The 22,462-nt window shown below is 50.3% G+C and overlaps 1 protein-coding gene across 1 annotated transcript in view; it reads right to left on the minus strand.

Annotated features, from left to right (window-relative positions):
* Positions 1–22,462, minus strand: part of PCSK4 (proprotein convertase subtilisin/kexin type 4) — a 999,360-nt gene that overhangs the window by 298,285 nt on the left and 678,613 nt on the right. Inside the window, exon 8 of the mRNA XM_086946304.1 lies at positions 18,232–18,444. Coding sequence (XP_086802430.1) covers positions 18,232–18,444 — 213 coding nt within the window. The remainder of the gene's footprint in view (positions 1–18,231; positions 18,445–22,462) is intronic.

Here is a 22,462-nt window from a genome sequence, read left to right on the forward strand (position 1 = left end):
GAAGGTTGGGTGGGTTGGTCTTCGGGTCGGTTGTCGAAGCTGTTGTGGATGTCTGCAATCTTGTTGTGGAAGAATGAGGCTAGGGAGTCGCAGAGGGCTTGAGAGGGGGTGATGTCGTTGGAGTTGGCTGAGGGGTTGGTAAATTCCTTGACGATGTTGAATAATTCCTTGCTGTTGTGGGCGTTGTTGTCGAGTCGGTCTTTGAATGCGGCTTTCTTGGCATTCCTGATCAGTTGGTGGTGTATACGAGTGGCGTTTTTGAAGGCGTCCTTGGTGCTGGTGTTTGGGTCTTTTTTCCAGGCCTTCTCAAGGGAGCGACAGAGTTTCTTAGATTTCTTAATATCATCGTTGAACCAGGAGGCCTTCTTGCTGCCTAGTTTGATTTGGCGTTTTTTCAACGGTGCTAGGATGTCGGCGCTGTTGGACAGCCATTGGGTGAGGTTAATGGCTGCTTGGTCGGGGTTTGAGGAGTGGGCAGGGGAGTTTTGAAGAAGCGATGAGGAGATCTGGTCGATGGTGATTTTGTTCCAGTTTCTTCGCAGAGTGGGTTGTGGATGGTTGTTAGTTGTGGTCTTGTTGTAGGTAAAGTGAACGCTGCTGTGGTCCGTCCAAAGGAGAGCTGTGGTGTGGCTGAAGGAGACATGTTTGCTGGAGGTGAAGATAGGGTCGAGTGTGTGACCTGCGATGTGGGTGGGGGTAGTGACAAGTTGTTTAAGTCCGAGGTTGGTGAGATTGTCCAGGAGGGTGGTGGTGTTGCTGTCGTTGTTCTTTTCAAGGTGAAAGTTGAGGTCTCCCAAAAGAATGTAATCCTCGGAGGGGAGGGCGTGGGCGTGTGGTACCACCTTGGCACAGAAGCTCTCTGAACGCGGCTACCCCAAAGCCATCATCACCAAGACCAAAAAGAGAGCCCGCAACCAGAACAGGGATGCACTCCTAGAAACAACCGTTAAAGAACCCCAAGAACAACCGGTGACCTGCGTAACTACCTATAACACAGCGTCCAACCAGGTTGCCAAAATCATCAACAAACATTGGAAAATAATTAATTTGGGCCTGAAAACTTGGGAAAAACCACGTTTCGCCTACAAAAGATCCAGCAACCTGAGAGACCAATTAGTGTCCACCCGCCCTAGGCTTCAGAAAACAATGGGAACTAACACCATCCTCAATACTTGGGGGCTCCCTAAAGTGACGGGACACTACCCCTGCAATGACTGCAGTGTATGCCACCTCACCTGTCACACCAAAACCCTGGACCTAGAACAAGGCAAAACATGGACCCAACGCCACCACACCAATTGCAACTCCTGCAATGTAATTTATCTCCTGACATGCCCGTGTGGCCTCCGCTACGTTGGCATGACCACGAGCAAAGTACGTCCACGAGTGCTGGAACACAGAAGCACAATAAGGTGCAAAAAGAACATCAGTAAATTGACAGACCATTTCCTGAACTTCAACCACACCCCCAACGGTCTAGCTTGGACCGTGATTGAACAATTTAATTGTGACAGGAATGACAATGACAAGTTTCTTCTGAGCAAAGAACAGTGATGGATCTACCGTCTTTCTCTACACAAGCATGGACTTAATGATGCCATTCCATGGAATTCCCTACAAATGCTCTAACCTCTCTGAACCCGTACAGCCAGGGCCACTATTGACTGCCCTATTCCCGTTGACTATTGTCACATGCCCACAGACCCCCCTTTTGTCTATACTCATTACCCCCAGCAACGTGATATAAACACCACCGCGCATGCGCCACCCGCAGTCCGGAGCCACACACACGTGCGGCGAACAGCTCTCAGCACGCACACGTCTCCTCTCCACACATGCGCTCTAACACGAGCAGCGGCAGGACAGCACGCATGCGTCTCCTCTCCACACATGCGCTCTAACACGAGCAGCGGCAGGAGAGTCTTTCTACTCTTTCCCCTCCAGGTGCTGGTACTTATGCTCAGTACTTAAACAACACGGCGGCCCTCACTCAGTTTCCGGAGGCTGACGACGCCACAACAGGTACCCCGCAGGCTTTGACTGACAATCTCGTGAGTATGCTGTACATCTCACATCCACCGGGTAAGGGTTTCTTTCCAAACAGGTTCTAAACTCTCAGTGGTCCCCTCTAGGGTCAATTCCCTTGCTGAGTCATTCAAGGAGGCATACCCGGCAAACCGCCAGCGCAAGAGCACCCTTTTACTTACGCTCTTGCCACCTATGTGTGTGATAACTGCTTTTTAGCCTCACCACGCCATGATCTCTCGCATAAATTCACTAACAGCACCACACATGCTGTTACACCTTTGCCGTGCTATAGTCCTTCCTCTCCACAAAGCACTTATAATTCGGCTATAATGTTTTGTGACCTCTAAGACATATGCAAATTGACTCTTCTGTATGTCTCGTCCCTGTCCTACATGTCTTGTCCTACATATTATATGCACAGGTATGCTTGATGAGGAAATCCCCTCATACACTAGTAGCACCTCAGCGAGTGCGACACTTAGTCGTTCACACTCACTTAAAAATATCTTCTTAACCACTGCACTCACTATCTTATGGTCCTGAGGAAAGCCAGCATAATTGAGGCACTGGCTGAAACATGTCGCCCTACACTGGACGTAGGTGGTCTTAACTTCACCACCATAACGTCCCATTTCCTTGTTTTTAACCGCCCACAGAGACCCAGTCATTAAAATTTAATTTACCCTCGGGTACTGGGATCACCCTAGGCCGTTTTAATTTTCACGTCTTCACTCACCACACTGCACTCTCAGTAACATACCTGCTCCGCTGTAATCAGGCGTCGTAGCACACCCGGGACACGTTAGGTGTCACTGGGTGGGCCCGATGATGAAGCATGCCACCAACTAGGATGGTGGGTGAGGGCTTCATGAACACCTACTAGGTGCTTGCTGACAATATGCAGCCTAGAGTCCTATACAGGTCACCATTAACTAGTCCTTATTGATACTATATATTACATGAAAATCTGATACCACTTTAGGCAGAAAATATGGATGCGCCCGTAGTACCACTCTATTCAAATGGAACACCGTATAGGGTTCAGAGGAACAGAGAGCTTGAATCTCGCTCACTCTGCGAGCTGACGTGATTGCTAGCAAAAAAGCTGCTTGTAGGAGAGTAGGGTCTGCAATCCTATGGTCACCCCAGATTTTTGCTTTTTGCTTCACTGGTTTACGACTTTCCCTGGCTGTGGGCTGCTAATCAGACCCACAGCCTAGCTGTTCTCTCTCTAAATTGACACACATGTACTTTAGGTGCATTTACCAATTGGTATTGGGTCACTCTTGTGTGTCCTTGTACAGTGTACCATAGGTACCCAGGGCATAAGTGCACCCAAGGCCTACCAGGGGCTGAAGCATGTATTATGCCACCCCTGGCTGGCCATCTAAACAGACACAACTGGCTGGTAACACAGCTGGGGCAAGGTGGTGTAATCACCCTTTGCTGTAGATATAGTATGCCTATATCTAACCCAAAATGGACACATATCCTCCTATAAGTCACTCCTATGGCAGGCCTTATCAATCCCGAAGGCAGAGTGCTTGGAATTATGTGAGATGGTGCTCTAGCATGAGCTGAGCCTGTCTGCAGCTTTCGGAAGCAAGTCCTTATAGCTGTTCCATGATAACGCTATACCATATTCTCTTAAGTGCATTATAATCCTCGCGGTTATTGCTAACTTTGGCATAGCATTATCAAAACATGTCGAGTAAGGTGTCATACGAATTGGAATACTACCCCCTCGCCAATTCTGGCGACGGGGGTAGCATTCCACCCTTTTAGAGTGGTCGCTCCCAGTGCTCCCAGTGCCTCCTGCTGTTATTTGGTATCGTAGCGCTGCTTTGCCTCAGAAATTGCCAACTGATATTGACTGCTGTCTGCCTGACTGCCGCTTTGCTTGATTTGCACTTTAGTCATTTATTACTGCTGTTTTCACTTTGGTCGCGCGTCTGCCTCTAGCGCTCCGCTGTGCTCCCCCCTCCGCCTCCATTTTGATTGTTGTTGTCGTCCTCGTGTGCCCGCCCCGCCTCCCAGCTGAGACGCCCTCCCACTGACCAGATATAGCGCTCCCCTACCTGAGAGCGCTGTAACTCGCTCCTCTCTTCGAGCTGAGTGGTCGCTCCCAGTGCCTCCTGCTGTTATTTGGTATCGTAGCGCTGCTTTGCCTCAGAAATTGCCAACTGATATTGACTGCTGTCTGCCTGACTGCCGCTTTGCTTGATTTGCACTTTAGTCATTTATTACTGCTGTTTTCACTTTGGTCGCGCGTCTGCCTCTAGCGCTCCGCTGTGCTCCCCCCTCCACCTCCATTTTGATTGTTGTTGTCGTCCTCGTGTGCCCGCCCCGCCTCCCAGCTGAGACGCCCTCCCACTGACCAGATATAGCGCTCCCCTACCTGAGAGCGCCGTGACTCGCTCCTCTCTTCGAGCTGAGTGGTCGCTCCCAGTGCCTCCTGCTGTTATTTGGTATCGTAGCGCTGCTTTGCCTCAGAAATTGCCAACTGATATTGACTGCTGTCTGCCTGACTGCCGCTTTGCTTGATTTGCACTTTAGTCATTTATTACTGCTGTTTTCACTTTGGTCGCGCGTCTGCCTCTAGCGCTCCGCTGTGCTCCCCCCTCCGCCTCCATTTTGATTGTTGTTGTCGTCCTCGTGTGCCCGCCCCGCCTCCCAGCTGAGACGCCCTCGCCCCTCCCCCTCCACTATCCATATATGACAGTTGTTCCCGCGCGCAGCGTCCACGCGCAGCGTTCGCGCCCAACCCGCGCCGAAGGTGCGCCAAAGGTAAGCCCGTCTACGCCCGTCCGCGCCTGGACCGCGCCCAGCGCCAGACCCCCTGCCCCTCGCGCTGCCCAGCCCTCCCGCATTACCTACGATGCCACCACCCTCCTAGCCCTTAACCCCGGCCGCTCCCCCAACTGCGTCCAAGCCGCTCCTGGACACACCCATGGACCTTTCTCATGCTACTCCTGCAAATTCATCGGTACCGTCACCAACTCCGCTACGATCACACCTCAGATTCCCGACCCTAACCGCCTACAATGCAGCCTTCTCAACACCCGATCGGTCCACAGGCACGCCATTGACCTATGGAATCTACTAGACACCATCTCTCCAGACGTCGCCTTCCTAACAGAAACATGGATGAACGCTTCCTCCGCCCCAGACATCACCATTGCCATCCCTGAAGAATATAAGATCACACGCAAGGACCGTACTGGCCACACAGGAGGAGGAATCGCTATCGTCCATAAGAAATCAATCCACATCTCAACCAGCTCTGACGTCAATCTCGCCAACTCTGAACACCTTCACTTCCAGATCCACATCGACCCCAAGACCACACTCAGAGGCACCCTCCTCTACAGACCACCAGGACCCCGCGCAAAATTCAGTGAAGACATCACGGACTTTATCACTCCACACGCGCTCCCCTCCAAAGATTACATCCTATTGGGAGACCTCAACTTTCACCTTGAAAAGAACAACGACCGCAACACCACCACCCTCTTGGACAACCTCGCCAACCTCGGACTTAAACAACTGGTCACTTCCCCCACCCACATCGCAGGTCACACACTCGACCCTATCTTCACCTCCAGCAATCATGTCTCCTTCAGCCACACTACGGATCTCCTCTGGACTGACCACAGCTGCGTTCACTTCACCTACAACAAGCCGAAACCCACCAACCACCCCCAACCAACTCTGCAAAGAAACTGGAACAAAATCACGATCGACCAGATCTCCTCATCGCTCCTTCTAAACACCCCAGCCCACTCTTCTAACCCAGACCAAGCCGCCACCAACTTCACCCTATGGTTATCCAACACTGCCGACATCCTAGCACCACTGAAAAAACGTCAACGCAGACCTGGCAGCAAGAAGGCCTCATGGTTCAACGATGATCTTAAGAAGTCCAAGAAACTCTGCCGCTCCCTTGAAAAGGCCTGGAAAAAAGACCCAACCACTAGCACCAAGGACGCCTTCAAAAACGCCACCCGCACACACCACACACTAATCCGAAAGGCCAAGAAAACAGCATTCAAGGATCGACTAGACAACAACGCCCACAACAGCAAGGAACTTTTCAACATCGTCAAGGAATTTACCAATCCCTCGGCCAACTCCAATGACATCACCCCCTCTCAAGCCCTCTGCGACTCCCTGGCTTTATTCTTCCACAACAAAATTGCAGACATCCACAACAGCTTCGACAACCAACCCGGAGACCAACCCACCCAACCATATGCTGAACATTCTCCCCCCTTGAACACCCTTAACGACTGGAACCCAATCTCCACTGAGGACACCATCCGCCTGATGAACTCCATCCACTCAGGATCCCCCACAGACCCATGTCCTCACCACATCTTCAACAAAGCAGACTCCGCCATAGCACCGCACCTCCGAGACGTCATCAACTGCTCCTTCAACTCCGCCACCTTCCCGGAAAGCTGGAAACACGCTGAACTCACCGCCCTCCTGAAAAAACCCACAGCGGACCCCACCGAACTCAAAAATTACCGCCCCATCTCGCTCCTTCCTTTCCCGGCCAAAGTCATCGAGAAAGCTGTCAACAACCAGCTCGCCGCCTTCCTCGAAGCCAACAAATCCCTCGACTCCTCACAGTCTGGCTTCCGAACAAAACACAGCACTGAAACCGCCCTCATCGCAGCAACAGACGACATTCGAACTCTACTGGACAATGGAGACACAGTCGCCCTCATCCTCCTCGACCTCTCTGCAGCCTTCGACACAGTCTGCCACAGCACCCTTTTACAACGCCTCAGAAACATCGGAATACAAGGAAAAGCACTTGAATGGATCACCTCGTTCCTCTCCGGAAGAACCCAGAGAGTCCGCCTTCCACCATTCAAGTCCGAGGCCACCGAAGTCATCTGTGGCGTTCCACAAGGATCCTCACTCAGTCCCACCCTCTTCAACGTATACATGAGCCCCCTCGCGGCCATCGCCCGCCAACACAACCTCAACATCATCTCTTACGCGGATGACACTCAACTGATCCTTTCTCTCACCAATGACCCCAGCACCGCCAAAACTAACCTACACGAAGGAATGAAAAAAGTTGCCGAATGGATGAAACACAGCCGTCTGAAACTGAACTCAGATAAAACAGAAGTCCTCATCTTAGGTACATCCCCCTCTGCATAGGACGACTCTTGGTGGCCGGAAGCCCTTGGAAAAGCACCCGTCCCGACAGACCACGCAAGGAACCTAGGCGTTATCCTGGATTCTTCACTTTCAATGAACAGACAAGTCAACGCCGTCTCCTCATCCTGCTTCAACATTCTTCGCATGCTCAAAAAAACATTTCGCTGGATCCCCACCGAAACCAGAAAAACAGTCACCCATGCTCTGGTCACGAGCCGACTGGACTACGGAAACACCCTCTACGCAGGTACTACCGCTAAACTCCAGAAGAAACTCCAACGAATCCAAAACGCCTCAGCCAGGATCATATTAGACATCCCGCGTAACGAACACATCTCTGGTCACCTGAAAGACCTCCACTGGCTACCCGTCAATAAGAGGATCACTTTCCGACTGCTAACCCACGCACACAAATCACTCTACGACATCGGACCAGAATGCCTCAACTCACGACTGTCCTTCTACACCCCCTCCCGCCAACTACGTTCTTCCAACCAAGCCCTCGCTACTGTACCTCGCATCAACAAGACCACCATGGGAGGCAGATCCTTCTCATACCTGGCAGCTAAAACATGGAACTCACTCCCCACTTACCTTCGCCTTACCCAGAACCACCTAGCATTCAGAAAGCAACTTAAAACGTGGATATTTGACAAGTAATCCTCCGCCCCTTCCATAAGCGCCTTGAGACCCTCTGGGTATGTAGTGCGCTATATAAATTCTTTGACTTGACTTGACTTGACTATGTAACTGAGAACCCCGGTTAAAGTTAAACAGAGCCTCAGCATCACAAAATGGATGCTGCCACCACAGACACAAGTCTGACCTCCTGCTGCTGGGAGTCCTTCCAGCGAGGGAGGCCTGGACAAAGGGTTTCCTGCCTTGGGAGGTGCTAGCACCACCCCAGACAGGATTTTGTGTATTGAGGTAGGCCAGGCTGAAAGGAATGAGACATGCCTGGGGCACACAAGGTGTCCCTGTGCATACCCCGGCTCAAACCAGTTGCTGGGGCACTCCAGCCCCAGCTCTGGCGCGACACCGGACAAAGAATAGGGGGTGTAACCACCCCCTTCCTGGTCCCACCCATGGGAGGGACCTAGTCACAGTACAGCCCCCTTTAGGAGAATAAAGGTAGGAGCTGATCCCATTCCAACTTAGATTATCCTGAATTGAAACTACAAAGAAGAAACTCTGGACTTCGACGTTCTGCTCCACAGAAGACTGAAGAAAATCTCCCTTGTGGCCAAGGAGTGACTACCCTGCACAAGCAGGCACCATCAAGCGTCCTAGCGGTTCACTTTGTCGTCCTTCCTGGTGGAACTAGACTTCAGAGCCCGACGAGACCCGGACTTCCAGACCTCTCCGACCTCTACCTACATCTGCAGCACAGCTGAGATCCGTGAGTGCGACGAGACACGTGGGACCGGCCATCTTGGAGAAACTGCACTTCGCTTCCAGCACGACTTCAGAGGCATCCTCGAGTAAGTGCTTTGGGGATTGAGAAGCCCCAGCCCCGAGCAGCTCCTGCACAGAAGACCAGCCCTCCAGCATCCACAAGATCTGCGTGGGGCCCTTTTGCTTGATTGCTGCTCGATGCGTTGTCTGGTCACTTGCCGGCTGGCTAGTGGCCTCCTAGACGACGATCCTTGAAATCCACACCGCTGGTCTAGTTGCTCCAGACTGGCCCTTGCTTCCCTGCAAAGGAGAAGCACCCCGGACCCTCCTGGTCCACACCAGACGCCATCTCCACTCACCGCGTGGGTTGCCTTTGCCAAGGCCTGTTGACTCCGACCCCGGAACCGACACCGCCAACAGCGAGAGCCTGCGTGGGACAGCTCGTGCCTCCATCCTGGTCGGCGAAGACACCTCCTGGTCCACGTGGTTGCAGAGTCAAGCGTCACCTCTTCACCTGATCGCGACAACATCATCTGGTTCCTTCCTGGTTCCACTCCAGTCACTGGCTAGTGACTGTGAACACTGTCCCCTCTGTTTTCAGGTCTCCATCTTCCTCGATCCACCCTTGGATCCCTCCGGACATCTTCCTCCTGGTCGCCTCCAGCATCTTTTCTTCAAGGCTCCATTGACTTCAACGAGGAAACCCGACATACTTTCACACCTATGCACCCGCAGCCCGTGGGTGAGGTAACGAGAGCATTTTGGTGCTCATAGGTAGAGTGACTCTCCTAGTGTCCAGGTATCCTCTAGTTTTAGTCGTAACGAGTCAGACTTATCCGCAATCACTTATTTTGTAAACTGTTCGTGTCCATTGACTTTGTCCCGCATCTTGCGTGTGAGTTCACACTCTGCACACGCGTCCCGTGGGCCTCCTGCCCCTTACCTAAGGTTAGGGTAGTGTAGTCCCAGCGATCCTACAGCCTCTGGACATCCTCATTTCCTAAATCGTTCTACTTAACCCATTTACTTAGTATATGGTTTGTCGTGCCCCTAGGGCACCATTGTAATTTGTGCGACTTATTGTATTTTTCCTGAAGAGATTGTCATGTGCTTAGCTCTCTGATCTCATAAAGAGTTCAGAGTTGTTTGTTATTAATAAATATATTGTTTATTTTCATAACAACCTGTGTGGTGTCCTTTCATCTGGTATTCAAGGGGTTATATAAGGTAAAACAGCTGGCTTCACATGCCAAAAGAGTTTAGCCTAAGACTGCTTTGTCCACGCTACCACTAGGATAGGTGGTCTTTAAGGTTGACTTACAACCAATCACCATAAGGGTTGTTCGGACTGATACAAGGTGATCACTAGAACTAGTGAGCATCATACATCAGGTCAACTTCTCACACTGCTTTCCACGAAAGATGTTGTAAAGTAGCTTTATGAATGGGTTCAAAAGGTGGACCCATTAGCTTCGATAGCACCAGGTTCAACTCCCATGGAGGAGAAAGAGGACGCACTGGAGGGTACACTTTCTTCAACCCTTGCAGGAAGTCTTTGACAGAGGGTAACTGAAAAAAAGAGGTTTGAGAAGGTGACCGCCTATAAGCTGTTATAGCAGCTAGGTGCACCTTGATGGAATTAAACTTTAAACCTGCTTTAGCCAGATATAACAAATAAGGAAGAACTGCTGCTTCCTGACATTGAACAGGATTATGATCATTCTGTATACACCACATACAGAATCGCTTCCACTTGCATGCATAAGAATGCCTTGTGGAGGGCCGCCTTGCCTCTTTTAGGATGAACATGCAGTCCTCTGGCAGCCCTAGATGTCCGTACTGTATGACCTCAGGAGCCATGCTGCCAAGTTCAGTGACGGAAGGTTGGGGTGGTGAAACCTCCCGTTCATATTGAACAACAGGAGGAGTCACTGACAGGTGAAGCAGGTCCGTGTACCACCTTTGCCTCGGCCAGTCCGGGGCGATGAGGATCATTGTTGTGCACGAGTGTGTTAACTTGTTCACCACCTTCGGGATCAGCGGAAGGGGTGGAAAAGCGTACACAAATTCCCCTGACCAGTCGATCAAAAGAGCATTCCCTCTCGTCCCTGGCCGGTAGAACCTGGAGGCGAAGTCTTGGCATTTTGTGTTTTGGTCTTCCGCGAACAGGTCTATGGTGGGACGACCCCAGTATTGGAAAATTTCGTCTACCACTGCGTCGTGTAGTACCCAATCCTCCTTGTCATCGAAATGACGGCTTAGAGCGTCTTCCCTCACATTCTGCTCTCCTGGGTGGTGGACTGCTGTGGTGGACAACTTGCGAGCCAGAAGCCAATGCCAGATCCGTTGTGCTTCCAGCGACAGAGTTCGTGAGTGTGTTCCCCCCTGCTTGTTCAAATAGTACATTGTGGTGGTGTTGTCTGTCTGTACTAGAACTGGAGCTTTGTGAATCGAGGGAAGGAACGCCTTGAGAGCTAGGTGGACTGCTCTCAACTCTAGCATGTTGATGTGGTAGGTACTTTCCTTGTGCGACCACAGACCTTGCACCTGTAGTTGACCCATGTGTGCTCCCCAACCTAGAAGGGAAGCATCCGTGATCAGCGTCTGCACAGGAGGAGGTTGATGGAACAGAACTCCCACCTGCATATTTTGTCTTTTGGTCCACCATGGAATGGAAGCTCGAGTTGCGTCTGAGAGAATGATGTGATCCGATTGCTGGTCCCACTTGTCCTCCAGATCCTGCTGAAGAGGACGCATTCAAAGTCTGGCATTCGGGACCAGGAAGATGCAGGATGCCATCGACCCTAGCAGGGAGGCAATCCGGCGCACTTTCTGAGTCTTGTAGCGAAGCACCAGTTGACATTTCTGGGTTATCGAAAACTGTCTCTCCTCCGAAGGAAACACTTTTCCTACTTCAGAGTCTAGCAGAGCTCCTAGGAAGTGAATCTTGTGGGTGGGTTGAGAGACTGATTTTCCGAAGTGGACATGTAGTCCTAGTCGCTGGCAGAGCTCTATGCAAGCCTGGAACCGACTTCTTACGCTGTCAGGGGAGGGACCTTTCAACTGCCAATCGTCCAGGTATGAGTATACGAAGACCCCTCTGCGGCGTAGAGCGGCTGCTACCACTGCAACACACTTTGTGAACACCCGGGGAGCCGACTTCAACCCAAACAGCAGGACTTTGAACTGATAGTGGGAGGTCCCCACCCGGAACCGAAGAAATCTTCTGTGACTGAGGTGCATTGGAACATGAAAGTAGGCATCTTGGAGGTCCAGCGAACACATCCAATCTCCCCCCCCTGAGATGTGGATATATTTGGTGAAGCGCCAACATGCAAAATTTTTCCTTTTTGACGCATAGATTGAGAGTTCGCAAGTCCTAAATGGGTCTGAATTCTGCCTTTTGCCCCTTTTTTCTGACCAGAAAATATCGGGAGTACACTCCTTTTCCCCTTTGAGACACTGGCACTCTCTCGATGGCTGACATCTCGAGAAGAGTGGCCACTTCTTTTTACAGAAGGTGTAACTGATGATTCGATGTTGCCATCGGGGGAACAGGTGGAGGCTGATGACTTAAACGAAGACAATATCCATTCTGAGGTGTAGATAACACCCATCTGTCGTTTGTGATGTTTTGCCACTCTTCCAAATGACTCGCAAGGCTTCCCCTTACTGGAGTGTTCCACGGCGCTGAGGGAAGGAAAGACTCATTGCTTTGACTGAGCTTTGCCGGTATTGTTGCCCTGACGTTGATTCCTCCTCCTCTGGAATTACGCTTTCCTCTATACTGGAACTTTTGCTGACCCTGCTGGTCTTGACTCTTCTGCCAGTTAGGGGTTTGAACCCGCTGTTTTGAAGAGCCCTTGTTGTAAGAGCAGTATTTCTTTTTGAATTCTTTTTTCTTTTCGAGCCCTACCGCTTTGAGAGTGTCCAGCTCTGTTTTCATGCGCTGCATCTCTTCGTCCGTGCTCGCTCCAAACAGTGAAGTCCCTGAAAAGGGCAAGTTCAGAATACGCGCCTGGGCTTCTGGTTTCAAAGCTGTTAGGCGCAACCAGGATGATCTCCTTGCCGATATTTCATGGGCATATCCATGTGCCGCCAGGGTAGCCCCATCCGCTGCGGCACCTATAATTTGGTTGGAGACTTGACTGCCCTCCAGAAGGATCGACTCAAAGACCTTACGGTCTTCCTGAGGGAGTTTGTCAACAAAACGCTGTAGAGAATCCCACAGGGACCTATCGTAACGCCCCAAAAGGGCCTCTGCGTTAGAAACCTTCAGAAAATACGCTGAAGTACTACAGACTCGTCTCCCCCACGAATCTTGCGTCTTGCTGTCCTTGTCCGGAGGTACAGTAGCGGAAGAAGAAACCGCACTGGACTTCTTCGCTGCTGCGATGATTACTGAGTCCGGGGGAGGATCAGCTCTGAGAAACAGAGGGTCCTCCTCTGGAGATTTGTATTTCTTCAGGATCCTCGCTGGAGCCGCTTTGACCGTTGCTGGAGTGAGGAATACCTCCATCACCGGATCTATAATGCCAGGCACTAACGGCAAAAGGGGTTTAGGTGCCGACCTGTGATGCAGCGTTTTAAAATTCACTGAGGTCTTGACCTGCGGAGTTGTTAAGGGAACTCCCAGTTTTAGAGCCCCTCTACCCAGTATGTCCTGGAAGGTGAAGATATCATCGATCGGAGATACCCTTCATGGCGGGGAATCCGTCAGAGTGGGCGAGTAGTCTCTATGGGAATGTCTAGGAGAAGAAGAGGTAGTAGGTGATCTTTGCTCTCTCCCCCTACTCCTAGATCTTGATCTACGCCTGGAGGCTCGAACCCTGGAGCGTGATCTTTCCCTACGGCGAACCGGGGAGCGTAATCTTCCCTTGGATCTCACCGGAGAGCGAGACCGATCTCTAGGCCTAGAGATAGGCTGCTGCAATCGAGACGTTGTCTCCTTGTCTGTAGCCCAGTGCTGCAGCAGTGCATACCATCGTGGAGACAGTCTGACGATAGGAGTCTACTGTGCGACGTCCCTCACTGGAGAGCGTGCAGGTGTTACATCCTTTCGCCCCTGTGGAGTAGGTGAAGGAGAGTGCCTTGATCCTTCGCCGCCCGACGTGTAAATGATCACATCAGGGCCGGAAGACGACCTTGATGAGGAAGACTGACTCACAGGAGAAGCAGTGTGACTGTGAGAACCACGATGCTCTGGAGTTCTCTTCCTCTTGGCAGCGTGACTGATGCTCTCTGGAGAGCCCTGGTCCCCTTCCGCAGCTGAAGCTGTTCTGGAGGACCTCTGAGATGTAGGCCCATGACTCGAAGACGGAACCGGCTGTCTCGACGTCTCGGTGTGTTGCGCTACCACTGGCTGATGAATCTGAAGAGACTGCACTGGAGTCCCATGTCTCGACGTCGAACGCTGGTGAGGCGACGTCGACGGAGGCCTTCTTGACGTCGAGCGCCTATGAATGGACGCCGACGGAGGATGCTTGGTCGCTGAATGCCCTTGAATGGACTGCGACGGATGTCTTGAGGACGAACGCCGATGTCCTGTCGATAATGTTGAATACCTCGACGTCGAGCGTCGATGACGAGACGCAACAAAGGATGCCTCGACGTCGACCGTCGATGACGGGACGCCGACGGAGGATGCCTCGACGCCGAACGCCGGTGACTAAACGTCGACGGAGGCTTCGACGTCGAAGACTGGACCTGAGGCTTCGACGACGGAGGTCTCAACGTAGATCTTCTACGCTCCAACGTCGACCTCTCCCTCGACGCAGCACGTCGCCCGGTTGACGGCAGCGGAGTTACCTTGACTCTCGACGCTGAAGTCTTCACCGTCGAGGGGAGTTGATTCGCCGTTGTCGTCGGTGGAACCTTCGACGCCGATCTCGACGCCGAAGGAGAGCAAACCGGGACATCTCTCGACGTCGACCGCGCCCTCTGCTTTTTCTGTCTCTTTGGAGACCTACCTCTCTCAGAAAGTCCATACATTCTGATTTTTTCTCTGTCCTTGAGAGTTCTACTTGACAAGGACTTGCAGTGATCACAGCTTTCTGGAGAATGAGAGTCAGGAAGACAGAGGATACACACAGGATGTGTATCAGTCTTAGCTTTCTTCTTCTCACAGGAAGGGCAGGGATCAAAAAGCGAAGGCATTTTTGACCAAAAATTTACCTTTTTTGAGCCCAAAACAGGTAGCACCAGCTCTCTAAGGCTAAAAGCCGTCGAGCGAATACAAAAATTGAAGGAAAACACCAAATATTTTTTACAGAAAGTCAAAAAAAGGTGGGAGCTGTTTAACCAGGGTCCTGACTGAAAGAGCCGGAAAGAACAACTGACCTGTCACCCCTGAGGCATGATGGGAAGCCTGGGGTCATGGTTGCCTTAAAGGCACGGTGCCAGTTTTAACTGAAAATGCTTTCAGTTTCTGTGTAATTCACTTTTCAATGCAGCTTATGGCTGACAATGTCTTTTATGAGCAATTTGCAAGATTTATGAGTGTTTTTACACATTAAAACACAAAGTTCAAGGACTATTTGACCTAATTGCTGTACATATACAAGTGTTTACATTGTCTAGCCTTGGTTTTGGAGCTGCAATGGTGTGAGAAAAATGATATATGTATTTACATATATGTGGAACGAGATATATGAGTTTTTTACATATATATTTTTATATTGTTTCCGGGGTCCCGCACATGGGCGGGAATATTCAGTGCTTATGACTCTGATGAGGATCCCCTGGAAGAGAACCAATCTTCCAGACCCAGTCAGCAAGCTAGGGTTATTGCCGGCCACACAAATGTTTCTGCCCTCCTGCTGCTGATCCAAGAACAGGCAGGGGAAGGCAGAACAATAAGTATCCTGTCACAGGGACCTCCCAGACAGGATTTAGTGTATTGGGGCAGGGGAGGGGGTGCTTGCCAGAGCCACATAGTCTGCGTGCAGGGCACACATGGTGCCCTCCATGCATAGTCCAGTTCAAACCAGTTCAGGGAGACGCTGGCTCTCGCTCTGGAGTGAAAATGGACAAAGGAAAGGGAAGGATCCTGCCCCTTGTCCAGTCCTTCCTTTAGGAGGGACTCCTGGATCGTCCCAACCCTTTCCTTACGGTAAGTAAGGCCTTACCTGTGGGTGGATCCCTAGATTTGTCGTGGGACAAGATTAATTTCAGACACCACTTCTTCGACTGTCTGGGCACACTGGACTTCGCTCTGGGCATCAAGGCTGCAAACGGAAAGACTCCTGCTGCTCGTGATTTTGTCACCCTGCTCGTCTGTTGCAATGTCCCTGCCTGTGAACCATACTGGAAACTTTCAAGGCCTGTGGGCATCTAAGACACCTGAAGGGATCTCCCTTGAAGTGAAGGAGTCACTTCCATGCATCTGCAGGCACTAAGCTGACCGGTCTGCTGATCCAGGGCTCCCACAGACTCCGAAAGGCTCAGCAACCCAGGTTGTGGTTCTTCAAATCACTTGAGGCATGCCCTGTCCTCTCACCAAGTTTGAGGCCAGTATCCTCGCAGGAGCCGCAGGAACCGAACCCCTGTGCACTGCGTCGACTTGCAGTTGCAAGGGCTTGTTGGCTTCCTTCCACCAAGATCTTCAGGCTCCAAGTGCCTCAATATCAACCATCTCCAGTGACCAAGATCTTTGTCCTCAACGGATCACTTGCACCATGGACCTGCATCTTTGTTGAGCTGCTTTGGTCCTCTTGCAACTCCAGTGCCTCCGGCCTGAAGGTCCTCTTGAGGGTCATCTTTGAATTCTTGGGGCTCCCCTGATTGCTCGGGCCTGCACTGACTCCCCTGCTTGTGGTCAGTCTCCTGGACCTTGCTGGTCCCAACATTGCACCTTCTTAAACCGCCCCGTTGGTTGCAGTTGCCAAGGCTTGTTAGTGCTTCCGCCAGACACCGATCCCTCAACTCTCGACAACCGACGTGGGACAGCTATGTACGTCTTTTGCTCTTCCACAGCTTTGCCTGGTCCACACAGCTGCAGTTTCAAGGTCACCGTCATTTCTCCTGCAACACTTGACATCGGTGTGCATTCGTCTTCCAGATCTCCTGGTCACTCCTGAGTGGCATAGACTCGGTCCCCTCTGCTTGCAAGTTCTTGATATCTTGAATCCACCTTTGGGTTCCTCCAGACACTTTCATCTTCTCCAGCAGCAGCATCTTTCTGAAGTTCTCCATTGAGTCCGACAGCGGTTTCGCTGGTGCAGGTATCCTGGTTCATAAGGTATCCACACTTGGGGTGACTCTTCAACCTTGTCTTTCACAGGGTTTCTTCAGGGTCCACTGGGAAGGCTCCTTCTTTAAAATTTCAACGGTGACTTACCCATTCATTTGCATTGAGCCCGCGGTCGTGGTCCCACTCTGCACACAGCTTACGTGGGGCTCCTGGTTACTTACCTTGTGTGGTTCATTGGGACCCCGGCACTTCTACGTCTTCTGGGTATAGTCTTGCCTTGAGTCGTGGTTCGCATACCACTATTTTAGTATATGGTTTGGTCTCCCCCTGGTGATCTCTTTGTATTACGTGCTACTTACCTGTTCCTATTGAAAAGCATTGTGTATATCTGGGGCTAGGAGATATCTGTAAGTGTTAGTGAGTGTCTTATAATAAATACATATTTTTATAAATACACTGTGTGGTTCTTCTTCACTTAATCTATACCTATAAGATTATGATGTGGTTAAACCAGCTGCTTTACACTCCTTCTGGACTAAGCCTGAAAGCTGCACTCCACAGCTACCACTTAGAGAGCTGTCTAAGGTTGACTAAGACCCCAAAAAATCACTATAAGGGTTGTCTGGATTGGTGCAGGGCGTCCACTTACATAAGTGTACATCATATACCAAGCCAGCTTCTAACAATGTGTAAACAACTAAATTTGAACATGTGCCTGCTTGACAGAAATGGACCAAGACATTAAACTGACATGGATGTCTTGCAGCTATCACAGTCCTTAATGGAATGTAACTCAGTAAGACAGACCAGACCATGCAAAACACTGTGGTTATTAGGTGACGGACAAATACTCCAACTCCAATGGTTTGAGTCAAGACATGACTATCAAAGTCTCAAGCCAAAAGGTGATGAAAGTCAAAGTGTGAAAAGTGTCAGACCCAGAGCCTACCTTATGGATATTGATAGAAGCAGGTCTGTTCAACAGCTCTGCTGACATAACTCAGACCCAACAAATCATGAATCTACCACAACATGCCTGACATACCCACCATCTCAAGGACAAATCTGCACGGATAGGAGGTGACAACCAAGTAAGGAGTCAATAATCCTCAGAGGAGTCAACAGCCACAACAGGTAGTGACAACTCAAGTTGCAGCACAAGCCAGAGAGCAGATGACAACCAAGAGAGGAGTTAACAACGACCCCACGTAGTGACAACACCTCAAGTGGGAACGACAACCCACAGACCAGATGAAAACAAAGAGAAAAGTCAGCAACCTGGGGAGTACCCAACAGCCCATGCCTCAGCCGAAGGAAGAACGTAACAAAGAAAACATCATTTCATTTGGGGGAATATGGGGATACAACACCACCCGCCACGTCACCTGACCAGCCCAGATAAAAAGCAAACTCTCTAGGGAGGACCAAGAGGAACTCACGATCTGCTTCTCCTTCTTCACGCCACTGCTATAGGTGCTCGTTAGGGTGGATGCGCAGGCCTCGCTGTACCAAGGAACTTTCCCATTCTCTGTTGTGCTGCCCACAGAAAGTGTGTAGATGCTGTTGGTGTAACCATCACAATTGCAGTTGTCGTAGTGAAAGCCGCCGTTCCCAGATGCCCAAACAAAGATGGAGCCCAGGCCACCTCTCCCCTAGAGAACATAAAAAGTAATTAACCAGTGTGGGAACAAAGACAATATGGAATCCAGAGCGGTTCCCCCCTCACACTGTGATTTATAACTCAGTTTGGAAACATTGAAGATGTAGTGAACCAAAACCGCAGTACACAAGGTATATATGTATGAATCTCTGCTTGCATGTATGTAGACGCGTTTGTACAGTGCACACTTAGCTTGAGAGCACAGAAAAGCTAAACAAAAGTGGGAGCCCTGAAAGATTATTTTACTTACCCTGTAGGGATCTGCTCTTGGCATGTAATGCTGTAGATACACCTGCTTTGTCCAGACTGTAAAGCAGTCCCTCTCACTAGGCAGAAGTTAACTTGAGGGGGTTGCAGTAGTTTGAAAAGGAGTTTTAAGTACTGCTTTATCAACAATGGCTTGTTGGCATGCGAATACACCCACAAAATGTTTTGTGAAAATTTGTGGAGTAGACCAAGTTGCTGATTTACAAATATCAGTAATGGGAATGTTCCGTAAGAAAGCCATGGAAGATCACATTTTTCTAGTGGCGTGAGCATTTGGGGGAATTTGTTTAGCTTTTACATGGAATGTTTTTATCCATTTAACTATCCATCTTGAAATGCCTGATTTAGATGAAAACAAGTTACTTACCTGTAACTTTAGTTCTCCAGTATTGAAAACTTTCATAGATTTAAATGCTTGAATCATTCCCCGTCGTTAATATGGGAGTCCCCAGTGTATATATAAAAATAGCAATGCAAAGCCATTACAAACTAGAAACCAGGCCTAGGCTCATTCCAGTTTTGTAACATATCCACCTCTTTTTGTAAAAGAGACCAAATAAAATCATCAACCAGTCAGATTAGCCTCACCCTCTAGAACCCTCCTGAGAGAACCTCAGACCTTCAGATTTTCGTAGCCGTAGTGCCACAGGATAACCATAAAGATGCAGGAGGTCGAGCTTTCCCAGTGGAGGAGGGTAGGTCGCATGTGAATCTGAAAGTTTCCAATACTGGAGAACTAAAATTACAGGTAAGTAACTTGTTTTCTTACTCCAGTATTGGAACTTTCATAGATTCACATGCTTGAATCAGAGTAGCTAGCAGTCAAGAGCACATTTTTAGCTTTTCGTTATCTTCAACAATTATTAGCAATGCCCAAAGCAGATCAGAGAAAGGGAAAAGAATACACCTCTCTGCAATTCAAACTTCTCTCCCCTATATATATATTTTTTTTTTATGCAAGTAACATACCAAATATGCATACATAAATAGCCAAAAGCAATAAACTGTATCAAAGAATGTGCAAGGAACTTATGAAGGAAAAGGAAGGAGGGATGAGAGGGAAAGCTCACTGCTTACTGAAAGAGGTTCCTCAGGACTGCTTGGCCCACTGCAGCGTCGCTGCATGTCGAAGAATCCAAGCAGTAATGTCTGGTGAATCACAAGTTACCTACCTTTGGATATATCTGTAAGAAACATTAGTAGTGATAGATTCCTTACCTTAGAATTAGCCCCAGGCGCCAGACTGGATACGGAAGGTTTTCCGTCAGCGGTACCCCTGCGTGTCGGTAGGCGTTGCTGTGCGGCTCCGAGTGCGTTGTTGGCGTCGGTGGCGCCGGGATGACGTCGCTGGAGCTAATTAGAAGCGCCCACGCGTGCTGACGTCAGTTCTGTACATGACTTACTGTGCCAGGAACGCAGAGCCATGCAAGATACTGACCACTGGTGCCATGAAACTAGGGCCCTGAAAAGGATGACCTTAACCCTAGAAATCAGTTCGCAGAACGGGGAGGATGGGTGGGGCGGTCAGGAATCTATCACTTCTAATGTTTCTTACAGATATATTGTTACCGAAGGTAAGTAACTTGTGCATCTGAAAGAAACACGTAGTGATAGATTCCTTACCTTAGAATAGATACCCCAGCAATACCAACCCCGGCGGTAGGTCTGCGAACCAAGGTCACACCAGGAAGTCCAGGAGAACAGAACGGCCAAAGAAGCTGCCTCTCTGGACTTGGCTGTCCAGGCAGTAGTGCTTGGTAAATGTGTGCAGCAAAGCCCACATAGCTGTCTGACAGATGTCCTGCAAGGGAACTTTTCGTCCTAGAGCAGTAGTGGCTGCCGTCGCCCTGGTAGAATGGGCGCCCCAACCCACCAGAGGCTCCATTTTAGCCAAGGAGTAACAAGCCTTTATGCACAGAACGACCCACAGAGAGATGGTGAACTTGCGCACAGCCCAACCTTTCTTGGCGCCCACGTAGCCAACAAAGAGCTGGTCATCCACCCGGAACTGTTGTGTGCGGCTCATATAGAAAGAGAGAGCACGTTTTGGGTCTTGACGTTGGAGCCTCTCCTCCTCTTTTGAGGGATGCGGAGGCGGAAAGGTGGTGTGCAAAGTGATGGTCTGCCCGATGTGCAAGGCAGGGACAACCTTTGGCAGAAAAGAAGGACGAGTCCTTAGAACAACTTTGTCCGGATGGACAGAGAGAAAATGGAGGCTTAGAATAAAGAGCCTAGAGCTCACTCACTCTTCTGGCAGAGGTGATGGCAACCAGGAAAGCAGTCTTTAGAGTGAGAAGACGAAGAGGGCAATTATGAGGTGGCTCAAGGGGAACGCACATCAGAAAGGTAAGAACTAGATTCAAGTTCCACTGAGGCATCATGAAAGGAACAGGAGGAAACATGTGTATTATGCCTTTCAAGAATCTATTTACAACAGGGGACTTGAAAAGGGAAGACTGAGCTGGGAGCCTTAGAAAGGCAGAAATGGCAGAGAGATAGCCCTTTAATAGTGCTAGAGCAGAGCCTTTCTGGGCCAAAGAGAGAAGAAAAAGAAGGACCTCTGAAAGAGGGGCAGAAAGGGGATCCACAGCCTTTGCTGTGCACCATGCCACAAATGTATTCCACCTACAGGCATATACCGGTTTTGTACAGGGACGCCTGGCTGCCAAGATAACATTACAGACTTCGGGAGGCAGGTCGAAAGACGTCAACTGCCGCCGCTCAATCTCCACGTAAGGAGGTGGAGGCTGGACAGGTTTGGGTGGAGGATCGTCCCCTGCTGCGACAGAAGATCCTCCCAAAGAGGCAGACGGATCGGATGATCGATGCTCATACTGAGTAGCTCGGGATACCATACTCTTCAAGCCCAGTCCAGAGCCACAAGAATAACATGGGCCCAGTCGTGCCTGATCTTCTTCAGCACTCTGGGCAGAAGTGGTATATGCGGAAAGTCATACAACAGAACGCAACTCCACTCGCGACAAAAGCGTCACCGAGTGAGTGCCGCCATAGAAATTCCAACGCGCAAAACCGATGACATTGCACTTGCTCTTCGGTGGCGAATAGATCTAACCAAGGCTCTCCCCACTGCTGAAAGAGAACTTGCGCCAAGTCCGAGTTCAGACGCCATTCGTGATCCATCATGCACCGGCGGCTGAGTTTGTCGACCCTGGAGATCAGAGAACCTGCAAGGTGTTGAACCACTGCAGAGTCCGCATATGCCATTTGGCATGATCCACAAGTAGGATGCAGAAGGCCATCAAGCCCAGCAGCCGAAGGGTCATCCTCACCGAAAACCGGGACAGAGGCCGAAAGATCAGAATCATAACCTGAATGTCCCGGACTCACTGTTCGGGAGGATAAAGCCGAAACCGCGCCGAGTACAGAACCGCTACGATTAAAAGGAGCTTTTGCGAGGGAATCAGGTGCGACTTCAGCACATTGATGGAAAACCCCAGCGAATGTAGGAGGTCGGGCATAGTCTGGAGGTGAGAGACAACTGTATGGGGCGAGCCCGTCTTCAATAGGCAGTCGTCAAGATAGGGGAAGACTGAAAACCCTGATCTGCGCAGATGAACTGCGACCACCGCCATCACTTTCGTGAACACCTGAGAGGCGCTGGTAAGGCCAAAGGGGAGCACAGTGAACTGAAAATGCTTGTGGCCTACTGATAATCGCAGGTAGCTCCTGTGGGCAGGCAGGACGGGAATATGAAAATATGCATCCTGCAAGTCCAACGCCAC

The sequence above is a fragment of the Lissotriton vulgaris genome, chromosome 12 (genome assembly GCF_964263255.1).
Source record: "Lissotriton vulgaris chromosome 12, aLisVul1.2, whole genome shotgun sequence".
Classification (NCBI taxonomy): Eukaryota; Metazoa; Chordata; class Amphibia; order Caudata; family Salamandridae; genus Lissotriton; species Lissotriton vulgaris.